General features: G+C 28.0%; 1 protein-coding gene across 6 annotated transcripts in view; it reads left to right on the forward strand.

Annotated features, from left to right (window-relative positions):
• The window catches only part of LOC135922234 (ryanodine receptor-like), a 98,502-nt gene that overhangs the window by 503 nt on the left and 75,445 nt on the right, over positions 1-22,554 (forward strand). For 5 of the 6 annotated variants that reach the window (XR_010570801.1, XR_010570802.1, XM_065456646.1 and 2 more), the window contains exons 2-16: positions 2,091-2,210; positions 7,582-7,686; positions 8,394-8,462; positions 8,587-8,668; positions 16,028-16,140; positions 16,382-16,490; positions 16,782-17,315; positions 17,595-17,821; positions 18,212-18,381; positions 18,511-18,623; positions 18,713-19,015; positions 19,560-19,812; positions 20,625-20,917; positions 21,168-21,384; positions 21,874-22,087. Coding sequence is in view for 4 of the 6 variants with exons in the window: in XM_065456646.1 (XP_065312718.1) it covers positions 2,091-2,210; positions 7,582-7,686; positions 8,394-8,462; positions 8,587-8,668; positions 16,028-16,140; positions 16,382-16,490; positions 16,782-17,315; positions 17,595-17,821; positions 18,212-18,381; positions 18,511-18,623; positions 18,713-19,015; positions 19,560-19,812; positions 20,625-20,917; positions 21,168-21,384; positions 21,874-22,087 (2,922 nt within the window). In the remaining 2 variants the exon portion in view is untranslated. Of the gene's footprint in view, positions 1-2,090; positions 2,211-7,581; positions 7,687-8,393; positions 8,463-8,586; positions 8,669-16,027; positions 16,141-16,381; positions 16,491-16,781; positions 17,316-17,594; positions 17,822-18,211; positions 18,382-18,510; positions 18,624-18,712; positions 19,016-19,559; positions 19,813-20,624; positions 20,918-21,167; positions 21,385-21,873; positions 22,088-22,554 lie in introns of those variants that run through there. The other variant, XM_065456647.1, reaches the window with a different exon arrangement.

Genomic DNA, 22,554 nt, shown 5'->3' on the forward strand with positions numbered 1-22,554 from the left:
TTGATTCTATAAAAATTATTTAATTTGATATAGTTTTTCTAAATATTTTCTCACCATATAAACTGAACGGAGTTTGAATAACTGGAGCGGGGAATTTGATCTGACAGCATCTGAAACGTTTTAAGCTATAAATTTGGAGAGTAATAATTTAGACTTTTTTTTCAGAGGAGCAGGAATTATACCCTTTTGTTGGTAACTATAGTCGTTTTTGGGATGATATCTGACGTGGAGGTTTAGCTTATAATGATATAGCTGGTTAGTTAATATATTAAAATGTTTATAACATGTACATCTAAATCTATCCAATTGCATTTTTTTTTGCGTACTCTGTATGTTTTCAAATTCATTTGTGATGTGTATGACTGCTCCATTCGATCATCCCCAAAATGATTAAAATTTTATTATTTTTAATACAATAACCATCGCTACTCTTTAGGCGTCATAAAAGAGCTAACCATTCTTATCTCCTCAAGTGACTTCAATGCAATGATGTATTATACTACTTGATTAACGATTCATTAATTAAAAGTGTCAATACATAGGAGTCAGCTGTAGCGCCATTTTGTGGTTTGTACGTCGACTAATTTTTCTTTATTATTATGATGTGAATGCACATTAATGCATTTAATCGATCTCAAAATGGCGGTACAGCGGATTCCTATGCATGGACACTTAAAAGCATTTAATGAATGAGTCGCCAATCTAGTAGTATATAAATATGTACCTATTTGCTTCAATGACACTAATGATAAATCATTTCTAACTTTTTAAAAAATTTTTTTTAATATTTTAAAAAACCATAAAAATTGTTGCTTTTTGTTATTAATTACGGAGACAATGGAGTTAAGATATATCTAAAACGAATTATTTGTTATTCGATATTCGATTTGATTCGTATTTAATGAATACGAACAAAATTATTTGATTATGAATAAGGGAAGATATTATCTGGCGAATTTTTTTAATTATACAAAATTTATTCTTTATTATTCGAAATAATTTGTACATATTCATATTCAAATATTCGAAATTATTTAAAAAATATTCAAAATTATTTATAATTATTCATAAATATTCAAAATTATTGATGATTATTTTAGATTATTCTTAATTATTTAACATGTTCCTTGCGGAACTTATAATTTTTTTTAAACGTTTTTTCAATATCCATAAATCACTTCTTTAAATTTTAATAATACATTTTTTCATTTTTGAAAATATTTTTAAATAATTTAATTTTTGAACCGAATCGAATATTTGGCGAAGCAAATTGAATAATGTTTTTTATCGAATACGAATATCGAATATGCATATTTTTATTATTACAATTCACTAATCGAATTTTAAGGTATATTGGATGTGAGTTTATTAAATGTGTTAGCTATGTTGAAAAAAAAAATTTATTTAAAAAATAAGTATCAAATTTAAATTAATATCTGAATATAAAAACAATATGCATATTAAATGTTAACCTCGTTCCATTGATTAATTTAATTTCGAAGAATTTAAAGTGCATATTGTCAATTTTTATTTCAATGTAGACCAATAACGTAAAAAGCACCATCTCGGGACCCCGTGTAAGATAGTTTTTTAGGGGGCCTCCATTAATTGTTAGACCGGGGCTAGATGGGTAACTTGTAATTTATTTCCAAGATTCTAACGTTAGTTGAAACTTATTTTTTATTTAGTTTGTGAAGGATTCAGGGCATGTTTGTCAGATCGTTCACTATCCCTTGTTAAATATAAACATACTAGCCCGCTACTAAGGCCACGGGCCATAGAGGAAGAGATATTAACCTATTTTTAACATATCTTCTTCTTTTTTTTAAAGTGAGAATACACAAGTTCTTGTTAGATGTTGAATATTTTTTTTAGTGTATACAAAAAAAACGCGTCTCCTTGTGCTTGAAATATTAGCTTTTATCTTTGAATATCATAATTTAATTTTTTTAAAAAAAATGATAATAATATGATTTCAGTGATATTAGAAATTAGAGTGGGGCGCAATTTTTTTTTATAGGAATTTAATAAGAATAAATCATTACATACATATAAAAATATTTTATTTATTTATCATTTTTATTAACTAGAATGATATGGTTACGCTATGCTGTATTCAAGTTTCAAACACTGGACAAAACGAGAGGCTATGTCTAGCGGCCGAGGGTTTTGGGAATAGAAATTGTTACCTAGAAAATTTAGGAGACAAAGTATGCACAATTTTCTGAATAAATAAAAAAATTTTAATGAAAATTAAATGCCTTGTTTAGTAAAGTTTTTTAAATTTAATATTTTAAAAAGTAAGAAGGCTTCATCTTACAGGCTTCATCTTACAGGCTTCATCTTGCGGTGCACACCATATCTTAAATTATTATAGTTATTTTACGTAGTGTTTACAAGTTTATGGGGTTTGACTTAAACTGCCAAATGTTTAAACATAAGTATTCGCGATAAGCCCCAGTCTATCTAAGGATCAGTTTAAATTTAAAACTATATTTATATGTGTATACATCAATGTGTCGTTTCCGTCAATGTGTTTTTTTTCATTTCAGCTTTAAATCATTTTTGAGCCCGCTTTTAAAAATTAAAAATATGATTTTATCGGAAACGTATTCTATCTCAGGCAATTTTGCCGTTAACGTTTGAGTTAGTTATAATTTATATAAAAAAGTCTATGAAAAAACGAATATAATTATATTAAGTTCAAAAGATCATAACAAAATTTTCTGATAATTACAGAGTTAGTTTTATAAACATGCTGGCCGGTAAAATCATATTTTTATATTTTAAATAGTACGTTAAAAAAAATGATTTAAAGTAAAAAAAAACTAACACATTACCTGAAAAAAACAGATTGACGGGAATAAATATAATAATAACTGATTATGCTCCTGTTATATATTTGTATATGTTAATTTAAATTTGGATTTTAATAGCTTGCAAAAAATGATTTGAAAAAAAAAACACATTGATAGAAAAAACCGCATTGACGCTAACATATATATTAAATTTTATTTAAAAAAAATTTTTCTCCATAGACAGGAATGGGCCGCATTGCGAAAGCATGAATCTTGGAATTTCTAGTTTAACCTCCCCCCCCCCTTTATTCATAGTTAGCGCGAATTCGCTGCTAAGAATACGAAAATACGACATATTTTGTTAGTTCACCGTAAATCAAATCCATACCACGTGTTAACATTCCAAAATATATATACCGAATTTTTATAATTTAATCAGGATCAAACCAAAAGCCTAGAAAAAAAATTTTTTAATAAAATAATATAATGTTTGCGTACTACAATAATAATACGAATCAAATATTTGCATTATTCGTATTTGATTTGTATTTTTTTATTCTTACGAATCATGATTTGATTCGCCGAACATTTGATTCCCAATCGAAAATTATATTTAAAATTTTAAAAAAAAGAAAAAAGTGATTTATTTATCGATACGAAATGAAAAGTTTAGCAAGAAACTTTTTTAAATACTTAAAAATAATTTTGAATAATTTCGAATAGAAATTTTTAATAATATGAATATTTGCAAATAATACGAATAATAGATAAAAAATTATTCGGCAGATAATAAATTTTTCCTATATGTATTCATATTCATGAAATATCGAATCGAATATCAAATAACGAATAATTCGTTTCATGTATATTGTTTAACACTGTAGATAAAGACTTCACTGAAGGCGCACTAATTCTTTAATATATAATTAGAAGTAATTTATTTGAAATAGATGGCGCTAGTAAATTATATATATTTTAAAGATTTTATGGTATTATAAAAAAAATTTAATATAATCTTATTAATCATTTTTTGATTTCTTATCTTATAATACAAACAAATTATTAAAATTATATTATTGGATGTATTTAATAGGTAAAATAGTATAAATTAATAGTTATATTACGTTTAATTTTAGATAAACTTAAGTCATCGTTACTAAAAACCATTCTTTTTTAAATTATAGTCCTCGTAAATGTAAAGTTTTTTTGTTTATAAAAAGATGAATTTTTGGATGTTGGAAAGTTCGAGTTTTTATTTGTCCAACTTTGAATATGCATAACTTTGGGCCCTATTGATAGAATTTAATTAAATTTGCAGAATCCCTTGATAATTTATCCCTCTTTCAAAAAGTTAAATTTTATTTTATCATATTTAAAATTGAGAGAAATATTGCTTATTTTTTTTATAATTATTTAAATTAAATGTGAACTTGGACATTATATAAAGAATATAATATTTAACACATCTGTTATTTATAATATCTTAAAGCACATTTCACCAGATACACACGTATTTTCCTAGAGTAGCAAGAACGCTGTTGCTTTTACATAACGTAGTTCCTGAACCTCAACCTTAAATTATCAATATGATCAGAATTATAGACATCTGATAATTTATTTAGCATTTTTATTAAACCTACATTTTATTTTTCATTCATGACTCTCTAACCCCTCATTCACTGTTAACGCGAGTTTGCGGCTAAGAATACAAAAATACAGCATATTATGTCGATATCGCCGCGAATTCGCACTATCTATGAATGAGGGCTAAAGCTCACTTAGAAGCGTCGACTTCAGAATCCATATTTATTAACGGGATCCCTATTAAAATTAGAATTATTCGGTTATCTCATTTCATTACGTAGTCTGAGAAGATGCTACCCAATTTTATTCCTTTACAAATTTATTCTAGCAATCCCATTTCATTTATTATGATATCCAAACCAAATCTCGACCAAATTCCTGCCTTTGCCTATCTTTATTTTTTTTAATAGGCACTTCATATTTATTACCTAACTATCTCAGCATTCTCATCTAGCTCCGTCGATTCGAGGTTTTTCCTATATTCCTTAGATCCTAGTTTTAGGAACATATATATGTATTGTCTTAATTATAATAAAGTATATATGTTAGCGGCAATTTGTTTTTCCGGCAATGTGTTATTTTTTCTACTTTAAACCATTTACATTTTTTAAAATTTAAAAGTTGATTTTACCAGAAATGTATTCCACCATGTTTGGAATACCTACTCTATGAATTTTATACAATTTTGCTATGAACTTTTGAATTTAATTTATATTAGTTTTCCATAGATTTTTTTATATAAATTATAATTGACTCGAAGATTAACAGCAAAATTATCTAAAGATAGATATTCTAAACATACTGGAATACATTTCCAATAAAATCCAAAAAAACGGTCTCAAAAAATTATTTAAATTTGAAAAAATAACACATTGCCGATACATTGACGCTAACATACATATTTTTTTTTAAGGTGTAAGAGTGTTTAAAAAGGCTGAATATTTGCTATTTTCGAAAACCATTATAAAAAAATGATTATAGTAAATGGTTATCTTATTTTCTTGATATGATAGGAAAATGACCTAACAGCTGTCTTGCAAAATATTATGGAAAAGATATATAAAAATTATAAAAAATTTATCAATATCGTATCATCGTAATTGAGAGTTTTAATTAAATTTTAGTTAAATTGGAATAATTATTATTATGGATTAATAAATAATCAATTATATAAATTCTAAAATTTTTTGAAACTCGTTTTTATTAAAACCCTTAATTACAGATTTTTAGAGATTTTAATATATTATTATTTTTTTTTATCTATAGTATAATTAATTATATAGCTAAACTCAATCTTCATAAGGTAATTACTCAAATTTTGGGGAATATACGATGGTAATTAAAATGATAGAATATATGGCTTAGGGCCAACCTAACGGTGTTAAGTCAAGATAAGAATGTAATGACCCTCATAAAGAGTTGATCACCTTATACATATAATTAATCTGCTATACAAACTAGCTAGATAGTTATAAAATAGTAAGAAGTTGTACCCAGTATTAAAATAACGAATATCGGAAAAGTAAGAAAGTAATCAAAAACGAAAAAATAATTATACGCTAAAATATTTATAAAATACTCCAATGCAAGAAAAAAAAAACGAAAAAGGAGATCATTAAGTTTCTAATTTAAAATAAATGGTCATAAAATATTCAAAAAATTAATTAACTAGTTAGTTCGTACTAAATTTTTATATCCCGCGTATATATATATACGGCGATCGGGAATATAAATTTTTCTTTCTTTCTTTCTTTCTTTCTTTCTTTCTTTCTTTCTTTCTTTCTTTCTTTCTTTCTTTCTTTCTTTCTTTCTTTCTTTCTTTCTTTCTTTCTTTCTTTCTTTCTTTCTTTCTTTCTTTCTTTCTTTCTTTCTTCTTTCTTTCTTTCTTTCTTTCTTTCTTTCTTTCTTTCTTTCTTTCTTTCTTTCTTTCTTTCTTTCTTTCTTTCTTTCTTTCTTTCTTTCTTTCTTTCTTTCTTTCTTTCTTTCTTTCTTTCTTTCTTTCTTTCTTTCTTTCTTTCTTTCTTTCTTTCTTTCTTTCTTTCTTTCTTTCTTTCTTTCTTTCTTTCTTTCTTTCTTTCTTTCTTTCTTTCTTTCTTTCTTTCTTTCTATCAGAAGCCAAAAAATATAAATTTAATTTAGGAATTTTAGGATTCGGTGCGGGTTCGGTTTAAGGTTAAAAATATAGGTGGGTTAGGTTCAGGGAAATATTTTTGAACCCGGGTTTGGTTCCGGGTTCAGTTCGGGTTTAAGAATTTTTGAATTGATAAAAAAAATTTTTTTATATTTAAATCATAATTGAAAAACTAGACATAGAATAGGTATAAAAGATAAATATTTCATTTTATTTATAGGTAAAAAAAAATAGTTAAATACAAAACATAGTCATGTATCAATTTAAAAAAAATATTATTTAGACGTATTTCTTTAAATTAACAATATCCAAAATGATAATTTTTACTTTGACTTGTTCACTTTCATTTTCCTCTAATTAATATAATCTTGGTTTTCTTTTCCGGGTTCGGTTTGAATCCCTGGTTATAACTATAATTAATAAAATAGGAGTATATTCAGTTTTTGAAACCCTTTAATAATTTGTATATTTTTCGATAAATTCTAATTTGTAGAATATTTTGCCCCTCTGAAAAAATTTAATAGACCATACATCAGCCAAATAAGTTATGAATATTAATAACATTATAAATTTAATGTTAATTTTTTTTATTTTTATTATAAATATCAATTACTCCGAAATTTATATAGCAGGTTTGTAAGAAATGTTTATTTGAAATTGATTGATCCTTTTTTTAATAAAAAAACTATATTGAATAGTATTGTTAAACGGCTCGATTTGAGAGCCAATTTATAAAAAACGGCTATCTTAATATTTTTGTTAGAAAAATATTGCCTAAAACTGATTTTCCCTAATAGATGTCTAAACCTTTGTGCCATCTCTGTGAAAAATCTTCAGGATTGCGTAATATTTTAACTGGATAAAATATTGAGTTAGCCGTTTTTAAAAATAGGATTAAAACGAGCCGTTTAGCAACACTATTCGTTAGATGCACTTATATATATATTTGGCAATCCTATTAAAAAATTATTTATATTAATTATTTCATTTATTTTGCCGCCTCAAATGATATAGAGCCTTAAATAAAAAATATAAATAAAAATTATTTTTTTAAAAAAAATATTAAAGTCAAAGCCTGTGGATATGTCGGTATGCGCTTTCACCATTGAACAGGCCTTGTCCGTCAGGGCCTTACAAGAGCTTCTGTCTTCTAAGGAAGAAATAGATAAAACGGTTTTATAATTGTAGATATTTTAAAGATAGAATTTCATAAAAATCAACGAATAGTTTTTAGCGAATTCAATTTTCTCGATCAAATTTGGTTTATAAATATTTGATTCCAATTTCGAATTTCGATTATTGAATAGACTAATTCGATTTTCGAATTATTAGTCTATTCGTAATATTTGAAACTCGCAACTTCAATCAGGGTTGAAGGTCAAAAAAAAAGACCTACCTAAGATATAAATAAAAGGCAACATAAAGTTTTCAACTTTCTATTACATATTTTTTTTTTTTAAATTGATCCATGTTTAAAATTTAGATTAGAAAAATATTGCAATTTTTTTGAAGGAAGGAAGGAAGGAAAAGGAAGGAAGGAAGGAAGGAAGGAAGGAAGGAAGGAAGGAGAGGAAGGAAGGAAGGAAGGAAGGAAGGAAGGAAGGAAGGAAGGAAGGAAGGAAGGAAGGAAGGAAGGAAGGAAGGAAGGAAGGAAGGAAGGAAGGAAGGAAGGAAGGAAGGAAGGAAGGAAGGAAGGAAGGAAGGAAGGAAGGAAGGAAGGAAGGAAGGAAGGAAGGAAGGAAGGAAGGAAGGAAGGAAGGAAGGAAGGAAGGAAGGAAGGAAGGAAGGAAGGAAGAAAGAAAGAAAGAAAGAAGAAGAAAGAATCTTTATAAAACTTTACTATTTTGAACTTCTTATTTTCGATATATGCTATATATAAGGGATCTCAAGCCCACCGGACCCTGTTATACGGTCACGCCGTTTTGTTAAAGCATTCCCACAGCAAAATGGTAAAACAAAAATGAGTTTCTTTAAATTTTTTTTTAAATATTTGACATATATATATATTTTTGGAAAGAAATTTTATTTTTTTACTAGAATTTTTTTAAATATTTTTACAAATACAATTTTGAGTATTTATCATGCCTCTCCTCAACATCTTCAATGGATAAGTTAGCCTTTGACGTCGGTCTTAAAGACAAATCCAGATGTACAGGTTATAATTTTTTTTAAGACATTCATTAATTGAATTAAAATCAATTTCCTGCAACGTATTAGGATCAATGATGTTTATATACTACTAGATTGGCGATTCATTTCCTAAGTGTCCATACATAGGAGTCAGCTGTAGCATCATTTTGTGGTTTGTATGTTTATTAAATGACATAAATGTGTATTCAAACAATTAGTCGAAGCGCAAAACGTAAAATGGCGCTACAACTGAATTCTATGTATGGATATTTTTAATTAATGAATCGTCAATCTAGTAGGATATATATACATCGTTGATTGAGATCGTATCACGTCAATACCGCAAAACTTTTACCGCGAAATGTATTATCGCGAATGCATTATCGCGAATGTCGATTACCGCGAAAAGATATTATAGCGAATGCATTACCGTGAATGCATTACCGTGAATGCATTATAGCGAATGTATCATAGCGAATATATTAGCGCGAATGCATTACCGCGAAAATATTATAGCGAATGCATTACAGCGAATGTAATACCGCGAATGCATTATTGCGAATGCATCATAGCGAATGTATTATAGCAAATATATTAGCGCGAATGCATTATAGCGAATGCATTACCGCGAAAACATTATAGCGAATGCATTACAGCGAATGTAATACCGCGAATTATCGCGAATGCATCATGTATTATAGCGAATATATTAGCGCGAATGCATTATTACCGCGAAAACATTATAGCGAATGCATTACAGCGAATGTATTATCGCGAATGTATCATAGCGAATGTATTAGAGTGAATACATTACAGCGAATGCATTATCGCGAATGCATCATAGCGAATGCAATATCGCGAATGCAATATCGCGAATGCATTACAACTAACATTATCACAATGCAATAGTGATTTATATTTGACAAAATTATATTTAACCCATTTATTAAGTTCCAAAAAACCAGAGAACCAGCTTAATTGTCTATATTTTTTTAAAGTAGCGTTTGAAAATTATTTACCTCTAAAACACGTCACTTGTTATTTATGAAATTCGTATTTTATTAAAAAATATGTGGAATTTGGTATACTCAATTTTTTTAACGATTAGATTAAGTCGTTTTTTACAAAAGACCCTATTAATAAATATTTTAATATTTTATATTTTAAGATTGATTCTAGTAAAAGTGAATTTTTGCCCCAACAAGCCCCATGAATTTTTAATTTTTTTTCTAATTCTTTTGATTATCAATTACCAGAAAAGGTGAAAGTTAAAGGGAAAAAAATAGAATTTAAAGCTATAATAGCCAATGAATACTTATTATATCATATTTTTAAGCATAATATAATTAATTCGACCTAATTCTACTAGCCCCTAGTTACTGATATGATTAACCCTTTCCAGCGCTAAAAAAATATGTTGATAATTTTTTAAATTTTTTAAATAAGATTAGATGAAGGGGAACATTGGATTGAGACCTCTATCTTATTAAATCTTTTGTAATCGTCAAAATTATTAATTTTATAGCTTTAAAACATAAAATCTTATCTTTTTTAAATTTAAACATTGTTAAATTTAAAAATAATAAATGCCAACTCCTGTTTAATCTTTTCACAATTTTCACACCCTTTCGACGATTCGTGGCTTAAAATTCCACAAGCCAGACCCGCATTTTTCGCTTACATTTCTCAGCCATGTCGTTTATTCTTTATAAAAAGTTTTCCGTTCGATCCCACCAAATTTATTTCACATGACATTTCTCGCGAATACCATTCCTTCATTTTTATGGGTGCCATCGATTTCTGCATAGACGAAATCTGTCGAAGGTTCCCACAGTACAAACCCCTGTTACCCTATTTACCGGAATTCAAAGATATATGCAAACCAGATTTTACTCACACCTCGGTGTTGACCAGTTTTTCCGAGGTAGCCCTGTATAACGAGATTGATAAAGTTGGAAAGATTTATGATCTTGATAGTATACATCCTATCATTACCGAAGCATTTAATTTCATTAATAATACGTTAGTTGGGTCGTCGATCATGGAACCTGGCTGGCAACAATCACTACGGCGAAATTTGTCTTTCTATGGCGTCACTTCTTTTATTTGTCATTCCATCGATTAACTTATATGGATTGTTAAATTGTAATGACCTTCTACAAGTTACGGAACGCATTGTTTTAATTATGAGCGAAACGCGCCTCAATAATTTTCTCTCAAGACCCACTATTTCTCTCTATATGTTTTGTTTGGCCTGTAAGTTATACGACCATCTATTCCTGAATATGCACGCTATTATTAGTGGATTGAATGAAAAAAGCAATATACACGACGATTACTTCGAATTAATTAACAGTATTTCATCAGAAAACAACTCGAATGCCGAAATGTTAACCTTGCTGAGCTATGTTTTCCTTAGCTCCCATGGGTTATTTAGTCTCAATCCTGAAAATTTAATACCTTGGAGATTACATTTTAACTATTGGAAAATTTTGATTGGCCGCCTATTGGCTAACGAAGACAGTCATATAAGACACGTGAGCTTATTGACAATCACTAAGATTTGTGCACGGGTTTATCGGTCCGAAGCTTTACCCACTATTTGTAAAGAAAAGGCTTATTTTTTCGATATAGGATATAATCCAGGATCTACCATATACCTCGCATTTCTCTTATTAAAGAAAGAATTAGGCATACAAAATCCAACAGCTTTTTTTACAGAAATCAAGAAATGGTATATGGATCTCAACTATAATTTAGAATTTCAAGAAATAAAAGACGGGACGCGATGCGAAAATAATATGATCATTTCAAACCTGTTTATAATTGTAAAAGAGCTTCCAACATATGTACATAATATCAAAGATAATACTATAATTAACGACGCTGATAAGACATGTCATATGTGTATAGATATTATTAAATTAAGAAGATTTATAGAAAAGCGTCATACTTATATAAATTTATACATCGATTTATTTAGTTTAATATAATTTATACCTTTCCGTTACAACTCCTAATACTCAAATGATGATTTTTTTCAAATAAAATATAAAAAATGACGGAAGTTTGACTTAAACTTCCTAAAAAACAAGCATATTTATGTTTCAAAATAATAAATTTGTATTTTATCTTTTGGGGGAAAAAAAAAAATATAAATCTTAAAATGATAAAAAATATATTTAATTATATATTTTGTTGGTATCAATAGATGATATGTGAATTTAGTTCATATTTAATATTTTGTAAGTTATTTTCAAATCATATTATTCTGCCTGAAAGGGAATGCCTACAATAAATATTTTTAAACGATTATGAGACTTTCTGAAATAGGAAAAGAAGATTTTTTAATTTCATATTCTGTCTATTTAATTATTTCTAAATCTCACTGTGCAAATTGGTTTATTATTCATGATACGGTTTAAAACAATTTCAACTTTAAGAGAGACAGAAGGCCACAAATCCATATTTTTATGCCGTTTAATATTATAGTGAAAAACATATTAATTATGCTTTAATATTATTTACTTATCTTTAATTCCGTATAAAACAATTTATAAAATACAGAGAAATATTCAAAATAACGAAATTTGAAAATTTAGGGCAGGGCTTTAAATAATCAGAGCTAAAAAATGCAGACCGAAGTACACAGGTATATTAATTTACGACATTTATATTATTTATTTTATTACTAATTATGACATTGAAATATGTTAAATTCAATTTTGTCAGTACTGTAAAAAATAGCTATAAAAGTATAATTTTTTTGGCGTTGATAAAGGGGTAACTACCTGAATCACGGGAAGATTTTTGATCTTTTTTTTATTTATTTATTTTTTAAAATATTTTTTATGTGGTCACGTGAATATTTATTTTTTTTATATATTTTTATGTGGTCATTTGAATAATTATTATTTAACTTATATATTTTTATGTGCTCATTTTAATAATTATTATATGGTCATTTTATTATTAAGAAAACCTCTCATTTGTATATATGTGAATATAGTTATTTTAGTAATTTGTTTTTCCTTAAAAATATATATATATCTATATTATCATTAATCATAATTAAAATTAGACATAAATTTGATATAAAAAATAAATTTTTTATTTTTATAGGCAAAATATATTTAAAAATAATTTTAAAATGGCGTAAAATTATTTATGACCCAGACAAAATGTTTTTAAGATTATTTTATCCCTTTTTTTTATTCAAGGGTGTTCTGAGAATTTATATTACAGCAACTGGCTTGTTTTTTACGTGATATGTGATATTAAGCGCACTAGCCCTAAACGTCATACATATAGCAAAAGTTATATATACAACAGAGCAACGCTTGGTTCTCTTATGAAAAAACCCATCAAACTGGGATAAAAAATGGGAAAATAATTAAGAGGACCATCCACGATTTTTGGGCAGGCCGCAGTTACCTGTACGCGTAAGTGGCAAAGCCAATCACTTAAACGCCCATGGGAAGTAAAAGGGACAGATAAAAGCCCATGCCCGATTAAGTAAGTTATGATTATGGAGGGTCATATTGGCAATGTCACAATTTACAATTTAAGTCTTAGGAGTAACTGGGAAATAGAAATATACATAGATTAAGTATTTGATATTATACAGTATCCTGAACTAAAATTAAACTGGAAAATAAAACTGAAAAAAGAAAAGAATAAAGCTATAAAATTACTTTTAAATTATTTGTAAAATACTTTTAATTAATAATACTTTACAAATATCTAGAAAATAAATTAGCAGTGCGTCACTATTAAATTTACTACATTTTATCTTTAATTTAGTATTAAATTATATTGTATCTTGTATTAAAAATAAAATAGAACAAGACTAAAACCAAAAGTAAAATAGAAAATGTACACATTTAATACTTAACATATTTTAAATATTACCTTATACAGTATCCTGAACTAAAATTAAAAAAGAAAAAATAAAACTGAAAAGAAAATAGAACTGTAAAACTATTGTAAAAAATACTTTTAATTAATAATATTTTACAAGGATCTTGAAGATCAATTGGCAGTGTGTCACTATTTAAATTTACTACTTATCTTTAATTTTGTATTGAAAATTAAATTGTATCTTGTAATAAAAACAAAATAGGAAAAGGACTAAAACCAAAAAGTGATTAAAAATGTACATATTTATATTAGACATTATAGAGAGGGAGTATGGACTAGCTATAGAGTAAAAAGGTTTGGTCAAAAAGAATAAAATAAATTATGTCAATTAACAAAAAGATAAAATTAAGACTTACATAAAAAGTATAGAATTAAAGCCATCTGAACGTAATGTAATAAATAAGCTAAGAATAGTAAAGATTCGAAAATTTTTGTCATTTTATTTTACATATTATTAAAATATTTTTATTTTTTATAGAAACAAATTACTCAATATATCATTTAAATAATTATGATTAAAAGTTATAAAGGTTTAGATCTAGAGATATATAATAACTTTGTTTACAGGCTTGATAAAAAGGTGCCTCCTACCTACTACTATAGGTGCGTAGAGAGAGATACTCACAAGTGTATGGCCAGGCTCACATGCCGAAATAATGAAAAAATTCCAAATAAATTCGAGCACAATCATATTCTGGATATTGCTCAAACTGAGTCACGAAAAATTGTTAACGAAATTAAGCATAAAGCGAAAACAACTATCGATACTCCCAGTATGATTATCTCGGAGATATCGTCAAATCTAGATGAATCCATCGCAATGAAGATTCCTAACTCCAGCCTTATTAAAAGGATAATACACCGTACAAGAAGCTCTCACAATCATCCACCACCGTGCACAACTTCTTTGGCCGAATGAGCAATATCCGGAATATGATTGTGCTCGAATTTATTTGGAATTTTTTCATTATTTCGGCATGTGAGCCTGGCCATACACTTGTGAGTATCTCTCTCTACGCACCTATAGTAGTAGGTAGGAGGCACCTTTTTATCAAGCCTGTAAACAAAGTTATTATATATCTCTAGATCTAAACCTTTATAACTTTTAATCATAATTATTTAAATGATATATTGAGTAATTTGTTTCTATAAAAAATAAAAATATTTTAATAATATGTAAAATAAAATGACAAAAATTTTCGAATCTTTACTATTCTTAAAAAACAAGCCAGTTGCTGTAATATAAATTCTCAGAACACCCTTGAATAAAAAAAAGGGATAAAATAATCTTAAAAACATTTTGTCTGGGTCACAAATAATTTTACGCCATTTTAAAATTATTTTTAAATATATTTTGCCTATAAAAATAAAAAATTTATTTTTTATATCAAATTTATGTCTAATTTTAATTATGATTAATGATAATATAGATATATATATATTTTTAAGGAAAAACAAATTACTAAAATAACTATATTCACATATATACAAATGAGAGGTTTTTTTAATAATAAAATGACCATATAATAATTATTAAAATGACTATAAAATTGTAACTTTCATGAAACTCCATTCGCGATATGATAATGCATTCGCTATAATGCATTCGCTATAATGCATTCGCTATAATGCATTCGCTATAATGCATTCGCTATAATGCATTCGCTATAATGCATTCGCGATAATTCATTCGCTATAATGCATTCGCTATAATGGATTCGCGATAATCATTCGCTATAATACATTCGCTATAATACATTCGCTATAATACATTCGCTATAATGCATTTGCGGTAATATATTCGCGATAATACATTCGCGATAATTCATTCGCTGTAATGTATTCGCTATAATACATTCGCGATAACATTTTCGCGGTATTACATTCGCGCTAATACATTAGCTATAATATTTTCGGTGTATTATATTCGCTATAATGCATTCGCGGTAATGCATTCGCTCTATTATATTCGCGATAATGCATTCGCTATAATATCTTTTCGCGGTAATCGACATTCGCGATAATACATTTCGCGCTAAAATTTTCGCAGTATTGACATGTAACCGATTGAGATATGAAATTCATGGTGATTCGGTAACAATAAATCATTTACATGAATGACAATTTTTGTAATTTACAAATCTGGTTTGACCGGAAATGTATTCCGGCAGGTTTTAGAGTGCCTACACTGTAAATTTCAAAACAATTTTGCTATAGACTTTACAACAACAATACTCTTAATTTAGGTCTGGTTATACACTTCCGGTTTAAATTGGATTTAATTAATTAAATTTATTTAAATCGCTATCGGAAAATGATTTAAAATTGAGAGTTTTCGCATCTACATGGGTTCCATATCTCAATATGACATAATGCATTATTAAAACTTTATATTCTTGCTTCCACCCATTACGCAAGCTGCTGAAACTAAATTAGAAAAAATAATCTTATTTATATTATATAGGAGAATCTAGTTGGTGGACTGTTCACCCAGCTTCCAAGCAAAGATCTGAAGGCGAAAAGGTCAGAATTGGAGACGATCTCATTTTAATAAGTGTTTCGTCCGAACGTTATCTGGTAAGCATGCTTCTAATGTCTGCTCTATATATTTACTTCTAGACTTCTAAAAGTTTCTTATTTTAATCAACCGGAACTAAACTACCTTAGTTTCTTGAGTTCGACTTACATACAAAAAAAAGGTTTTTTTAATTGACATTTTTAAAATTAAATTTTTTTTTAAACTTTATTATTTTAGATATTTTTAGAGCAATCAAAATAATCTTTAAAATATTATTTCACTTTTTTTTTGTTGAAAAAGCATACCGTTAAAAATAAAAGAGAGGACTCTCAAGTTATCGCATCGTTCTCCCAAACGATATGGAGCATTGGGCCCTACTCGAGCGGCAATATACGCAACAAATACGTGGGTTAGAAATTCAGAGAACTAAAATATTTTTTTTGATATACTATACTCACTATATAATGGTTATTATAATGTTTTAAACTTAAGATTTATGAAGGAAATCTTTAAGAAATTTATTTATAGGGTAGGTATATTTATATCGCATAATTAAGATTGAAAAATGGATATGTATGATAATGTATACTAACTATATATGGATAAATTACTCTAATAAAAGTTATTTCATTACACCTCTAAAATACTATATTTTTTTTTATACTTATAATTTAACCCCCTCCAACCTCCCCGTTATTAGGTTATGTATTCGGTGGACAGGTTTTGCGTGTGTTCCATGGCCAAGATGAATGCCTAACGGTATCTAATTCAAATGACTCCCAATTGGATAATGGCATTCGCCGAAATTCTCGGCTTTCCAAAAATCTGGATTCTAATTCTGACTCCGCCAGAAATTCATCATCTTATGCGTACTCTCCCTCCTCTCAAGCCAATTCTACGTTTGCCGCCTTTCATAATACCAGCAGTCTTGGTAATTTTAGCAATTTTGGCAACTCGCTCAAGGTCAACCCTATTAGCTCTATTAATAAAGCATCCGCCCCGATTGAACAAGTTAAATGCGTTATGTACGAGTCCGGCGAAGCTTGCCATCAAGCTCGTTCTCTCTGGCAATTGGAATATCTCAAGACGAAATATAACGGGGGTCTAATGGGTTGGGCATCACCACTTAGACTAAAACACTTGACCTCTGGCGATTATTTAGCTTTATTACCAGCGAATATGAATAGGGGTGACGCTATATTGATTGGTGGAGAATTTGAAAAAGATTTTAAAGGTGAAATATATTATTTTACTATTTCAATAATCTATTTGTTTGGATAATCTTAGGTATATTTGTTTAAAGAAATAGTAATTTTAAAATGTTCGCCTCATGTTATTTACTATATTCCTACACATATTAAAACGAATAAACAATGATGATTCACATTTTTTTTTTCCTTCTTATAACCTTATAATCACTATTCACATATAATTGTATTATTATGTAAGGTTTTTTTTTAAAAAATATGTGACTTTAGATCATTCTTCATAAATAAACCATAAAAAACGATAGGTAGTAAGACTGAACCTCCCAAAGAATGGAATCTTAGTCTAGTGCCAAAAGTATCTGCTAGCCACAAATACACCCTGTTTTGCTTGAGACCAGCCAAGGATGACAAAAAGGTCACCAATTTGGACGAGGACAAAGAGGAAGAGTCAATGGGAACACCTGTTATCAAATATGGTGATGTTATGGTTTTCATTCAACACGTGCACACCGGTCTCTGGTTATCTTATGAAGTTTTTAAATTCTACTTTTTGTAATTATCAATAATATATCTTTCTATTTTTTTTAATGTTAAACATATAAAACAGCGACATATCGGCTATTATTATATACCTTTTCTTCACCGAGAAATTATTATATTATATCCATGATAAACAATCTTAAAAATTTTATAATTAAACAAATATTAAAAATAAATTGAGGATCATTTAACCACATAACCTGGAAATTTTTATAAGGAGAGGGGAAACGACGCTGATATTTACTGTAGAAACACACTTAAATATCAAAGGTATTTATAAATTACTAAAGATGGTTGGTATAATTGTACCATAATGTATGATAATAAAAATAAAATATCTTCTATACTATATTGAAACTTATTATATTTCACAAATGATAAGATTTACGAAACCAAGAAAAAGGGTATCGGAAGAGTGGAAGAGAAAAAGGCCGTGATGCTGGAGGAAGGCCATATGGATGATGGATTCACTTTCACGATGGCACTGGAAGAAGAAGCCAGATCGGCACGCGTTATAAGGAAAAGCACTTCTATATTCGAAAAATTTCTAAAGTTTAAAACAAAACCCCATCTTATTTTATCTTTATTTTATAATTATTATTTTATAAATTATACATATTATTCTATTACTTTTCTAAATTTTTAAACAAATCTAATATATATATAAAAATATGATTTTAGTGATATTTACCTATTGGTCTTCAGCCAAAAATCGATAAATTTAAATTTGAACGAAATGCAAAAATTTTGGGACGATTTAATTGATTATTTTGCTACCCCTTCCGATGATTTAGGTAAAATTTTATTTCCTAATTACAAAATTTTTGAATTTCTACTCCGGAATCTATTTCAAATAATATCTTCTTTTTTTTTAACTTTAAAGATAACGAAAAACGACAAATTAGGTTAAAAGCTCTCAAAAATAGGCAAGATCTTTTTCAAGAGGAAGGTATAATTTCGGTGGTGCTCGAGGCTATAGACAGATTTAGTTCTCACGATGTTAAAAACAGGATAATAAGCTTAATGGACGAAAGGGAGGCGGAAAGAATCGATTATATATCAAACCAGCTGTACACACTTTTAGCGGCGATAATAAGAGGTAACAGAGCCAACTGCGCCCAATTCGCTCAGGGCAATAGGTTGAATTGGCTGTTCGATCAACTAGAAAATCAACAGGCGTCTAAAGGTATTCAAATTAAAGTCTTGTATCTAAATCACAAAAAAGAAAGAAATATTTTTTATCGGGAATAGAGTTTGCAAAACGATACTTTTAAAATGTATCTACATACCGATAATTTAAGAAGTATAGCTAGCTAGATAATTAAATTAGAGTGATCAATTTAAAAATAAAATTAAATATATATTTTTAATTGGTAAAAGAGGTAAAACGATACTTTTAGATATACCTATATACCAGCAATTTAAGAAGTAAATCTAGGTAACGATACTTTTAGATATATCTATATACCAGCAATTTAAGAAGTATATCTAGATAACGATATTTTTAAAATCTAGCTAGATATCGATACTTTTAGATATATCTATATACCAGCAATTTAAGAAGTATATCTAGATAACGATATTTTTAAAATCTAGCTAGATATCGATACTTTTAAAATAGATAATTCCATTTTATAGCTTACCCAGAACCCACTAAATTACAAATGATTGAATTTTTGAACAAATAGTGCATTATTTTATTATCTAAAAAAAAATTGAAATGAATTAAGGGGCTTTGGATGTTCTCCAATACATATTGGTGGATAGCCCAGAAGTTTTGAATATGATAACGGTGGATCATATCAAAGTAATCATATCGATGCTCTACAAACAAGGCAGGGATCCTAAAATATTGAATGTCCTGTGCTCTCTATGCGTAGGTAACGGCATAGCAGTCAGAAATAATCAGCGCTTGATATATGATCATTTGATTCCTCCAAAAAACATATTGCTGCAAACTAAATTGATTCATTACGTTGTAAGGTACAGGGTTAAAATTTTTATTGTTGAATGATATACACTATTCATATTAATTATTATTTTTTATACAGTATGTTATTAAGTATAATTGAAATTTAACTTTGTATATAACTATTTATTTTTTTTGTAATTTAAAAATATTAACCATTGTCATGAATTAACACTGGGTAATAAGAGTTAGTAAAATGGAAATATTATTATTAAACACACATGAAACTTTGTATCTTACACTTTTTATAAATTTTGAACGTTCTATAATTACAATGATTACTTAACCTTGTGGAGTATAATTGCATCCTAATTATACTTTGTTAATAGTAATGCCAAAAAAAGGAGAAACTTGTAGAAATTTTGAAATGTTCTTTTGTTCAGTAGCTGCCTATTCTATGCTAAACTACATTACTAGAAAGTTTCATGAATTTTTATTGAATAGTTTTTAAAATACGAATTTTTAAATGTAGAATCGCATATTTAACTTTTATAATTAAAATAACTAGAAATCAAGCTATATACTATAATATTTATATATAAATGTTAGTTGGATGTTTTGCATGTTTTAAACATATTTTTATAATAAAAATAGGAAATAAAATATTTAAGTTAATTTTGCCCTATTTTGGACACTCAAAATTTGAATGAGACATATAATAATTTTTAAAAGAGGGGGTTAATTATGCCCAACATTACCATCGATTTATTTCCATTTCACCTCTCGAGGGTGAATTTAGATTTCTATTATATAGTAGGGGTCAGTTTATATAATATTATAAGCATATTGCTTACGCCCATTTTTTCTTCATATTTCTTTTTACAAGCATGAGAGCTAATATAGAAGTAGGAGTGATTCCAAATTGTTCTATGTACACCAGATGGTATTACGAAGTATTGATAGATCATGTTCCATCTGAATTCGATACTCTAAGCCCAGATTCAGCTTACGAAGAAGATGAAGGAGATGAAGAAATTTTGGACGGTAACCATTTGAGAATAGGCTGGGGTAACAATTCATTCCCATCGTTATTCCCTGGTTCTGGACCCAATTGGGGCTCACCAGGGGTAGGTGGAGATTATTTTTCTTACGGATTTGATGGAAATCATCTATGGACCGGTAAAAAAATATAATAAGTATCATATGCTATAAACATCTAAGCTTCATTTATGTAAATTTAAAGATATTTAAATAAAATAATTAATATTATTAAAAGTTGAATCAGTGAACATGAACATATCTAAAAAAAACATCTTTGGCATCAATTAATAAGCTGGGAAATTGACATACATCAAGAGATTTTTTTTCTTCTCTACATTAAATGAAATGAATACTTTGATTTTAAGAAGTGAGAAATACTTTTATTTAGGAGGTCAAAAATACAATCTCAATAAATCCCAAACGGTTGATCCTGGATTCAAAGCTGGATCCTTAAAGAAAGGAGATATTGTTGGTTGCTTGCTAGATTTAACGGTTCCGCACATAAAATTCACTGTAAATGGGCAAAAGGTGATGGGAGAATTTAGAAACTTCGCATTCTCTCAAGGCATGTTTTTCCCTATGGTTAGTCTCACATCCAAGATTAGGTTTGATATATATATATAAAGACAGAATTTTATTTTCTAACTTCTTTCTCCTATTTGCTCCATGCATGCGTATTATATGTTAACTGCAGTGTGTTATTATTTGAACTATAAATCAATTTTTGAGCTCGTTTTTTTTTAAAAAATTTGCAGATCTGATTTTGCTGTAAATGTATTCCGTCATGTTTGGGAATACCTACCCTATTAATTTCAAACAGTTTTGCCACGAAATTTTGAACTTAATACAATTTTATATAAATTATAAATGATTCAAAGGTTAGCGGCAACATTGTATGTATGTAATTCATAAGATAGGTATCCTAAACACGATGGAATATATCTCCGATAAAATCAGATTTTTAAATTAAAAAAAAGGAGCGCGCTCATAATATAAATTAAAATTGAAAAAAAAAATAACACATTGCCGCTTAATATTGTTATCATTTTTTTTCCCAACTAATTGACTCTTTTCATAAACTTTGAACGATTCAGCGCGAGATTCATGTTTGGGGACGATCAAGGGAAACTAAAGCATGGACCACCTCCCCTGTATGCCTCACTCTCCGAATGCAGATCCTGGGGTGATAAGATAAAAATTGTTCCAATCCATGACTTTGGAAACATTAAAAAGGGATTATTTAACGGACCTTACCCTAGGAACATGTGCGATAAACCATTTGTGCCCAACATAATTCCTATAGCTAAAGTATTTTTAATATTTTTAATTTAATGAATATTTTATTTTTTAAGAGTTGTGATGATAGCAAGGCTGGTACAACTTTTATTTTGTTTACTATCTATCTTTCCCATATTCAAATTGTTTATGATGTCATTCTTCCTCTATTGAAACAATCGATAAACTATTATGCCTTTCCTGTGTGATAATCGGCTATAAATATATATTTAAAATAGTTATTAATTTATAAATCCAAAAACCTTATTTCGGTCGAAAAAATGTATTTTTTAAAAAAAAAAAGTTTCCCTCTAATTATGGCATCCTTAAAGTAGCAAATTTCCTTGACTCTCTGGGAAAATGGCTACAGCACCCATGCCTTTGACCAGCGCTGGATACTGAATATTAGACTGTGTCCTGATTCTACTTTTTTTTCTTTTAAAATTATTAGTAACTGCTCTAAATAGTGAATTTTAAAGATAAAAAAATAGGAATAATTA

Source organism: Gordionus sp. m RMFG-2023, chromosome 1 (assembly GCF_954871325.1).
Source record: "Gordionus sp. m RMFG-2023 chromosome 1, tfGorSpeb1-WG-v2, whole genome shotgun sequence".
Classification (NCBI taxonomy): Eukaryota; Metazoa; Nematomorpha; class Gordioida; order Chordodea; family Parachordodidae; genus Gordionus; species Gordionus sp. m RMFG-2023.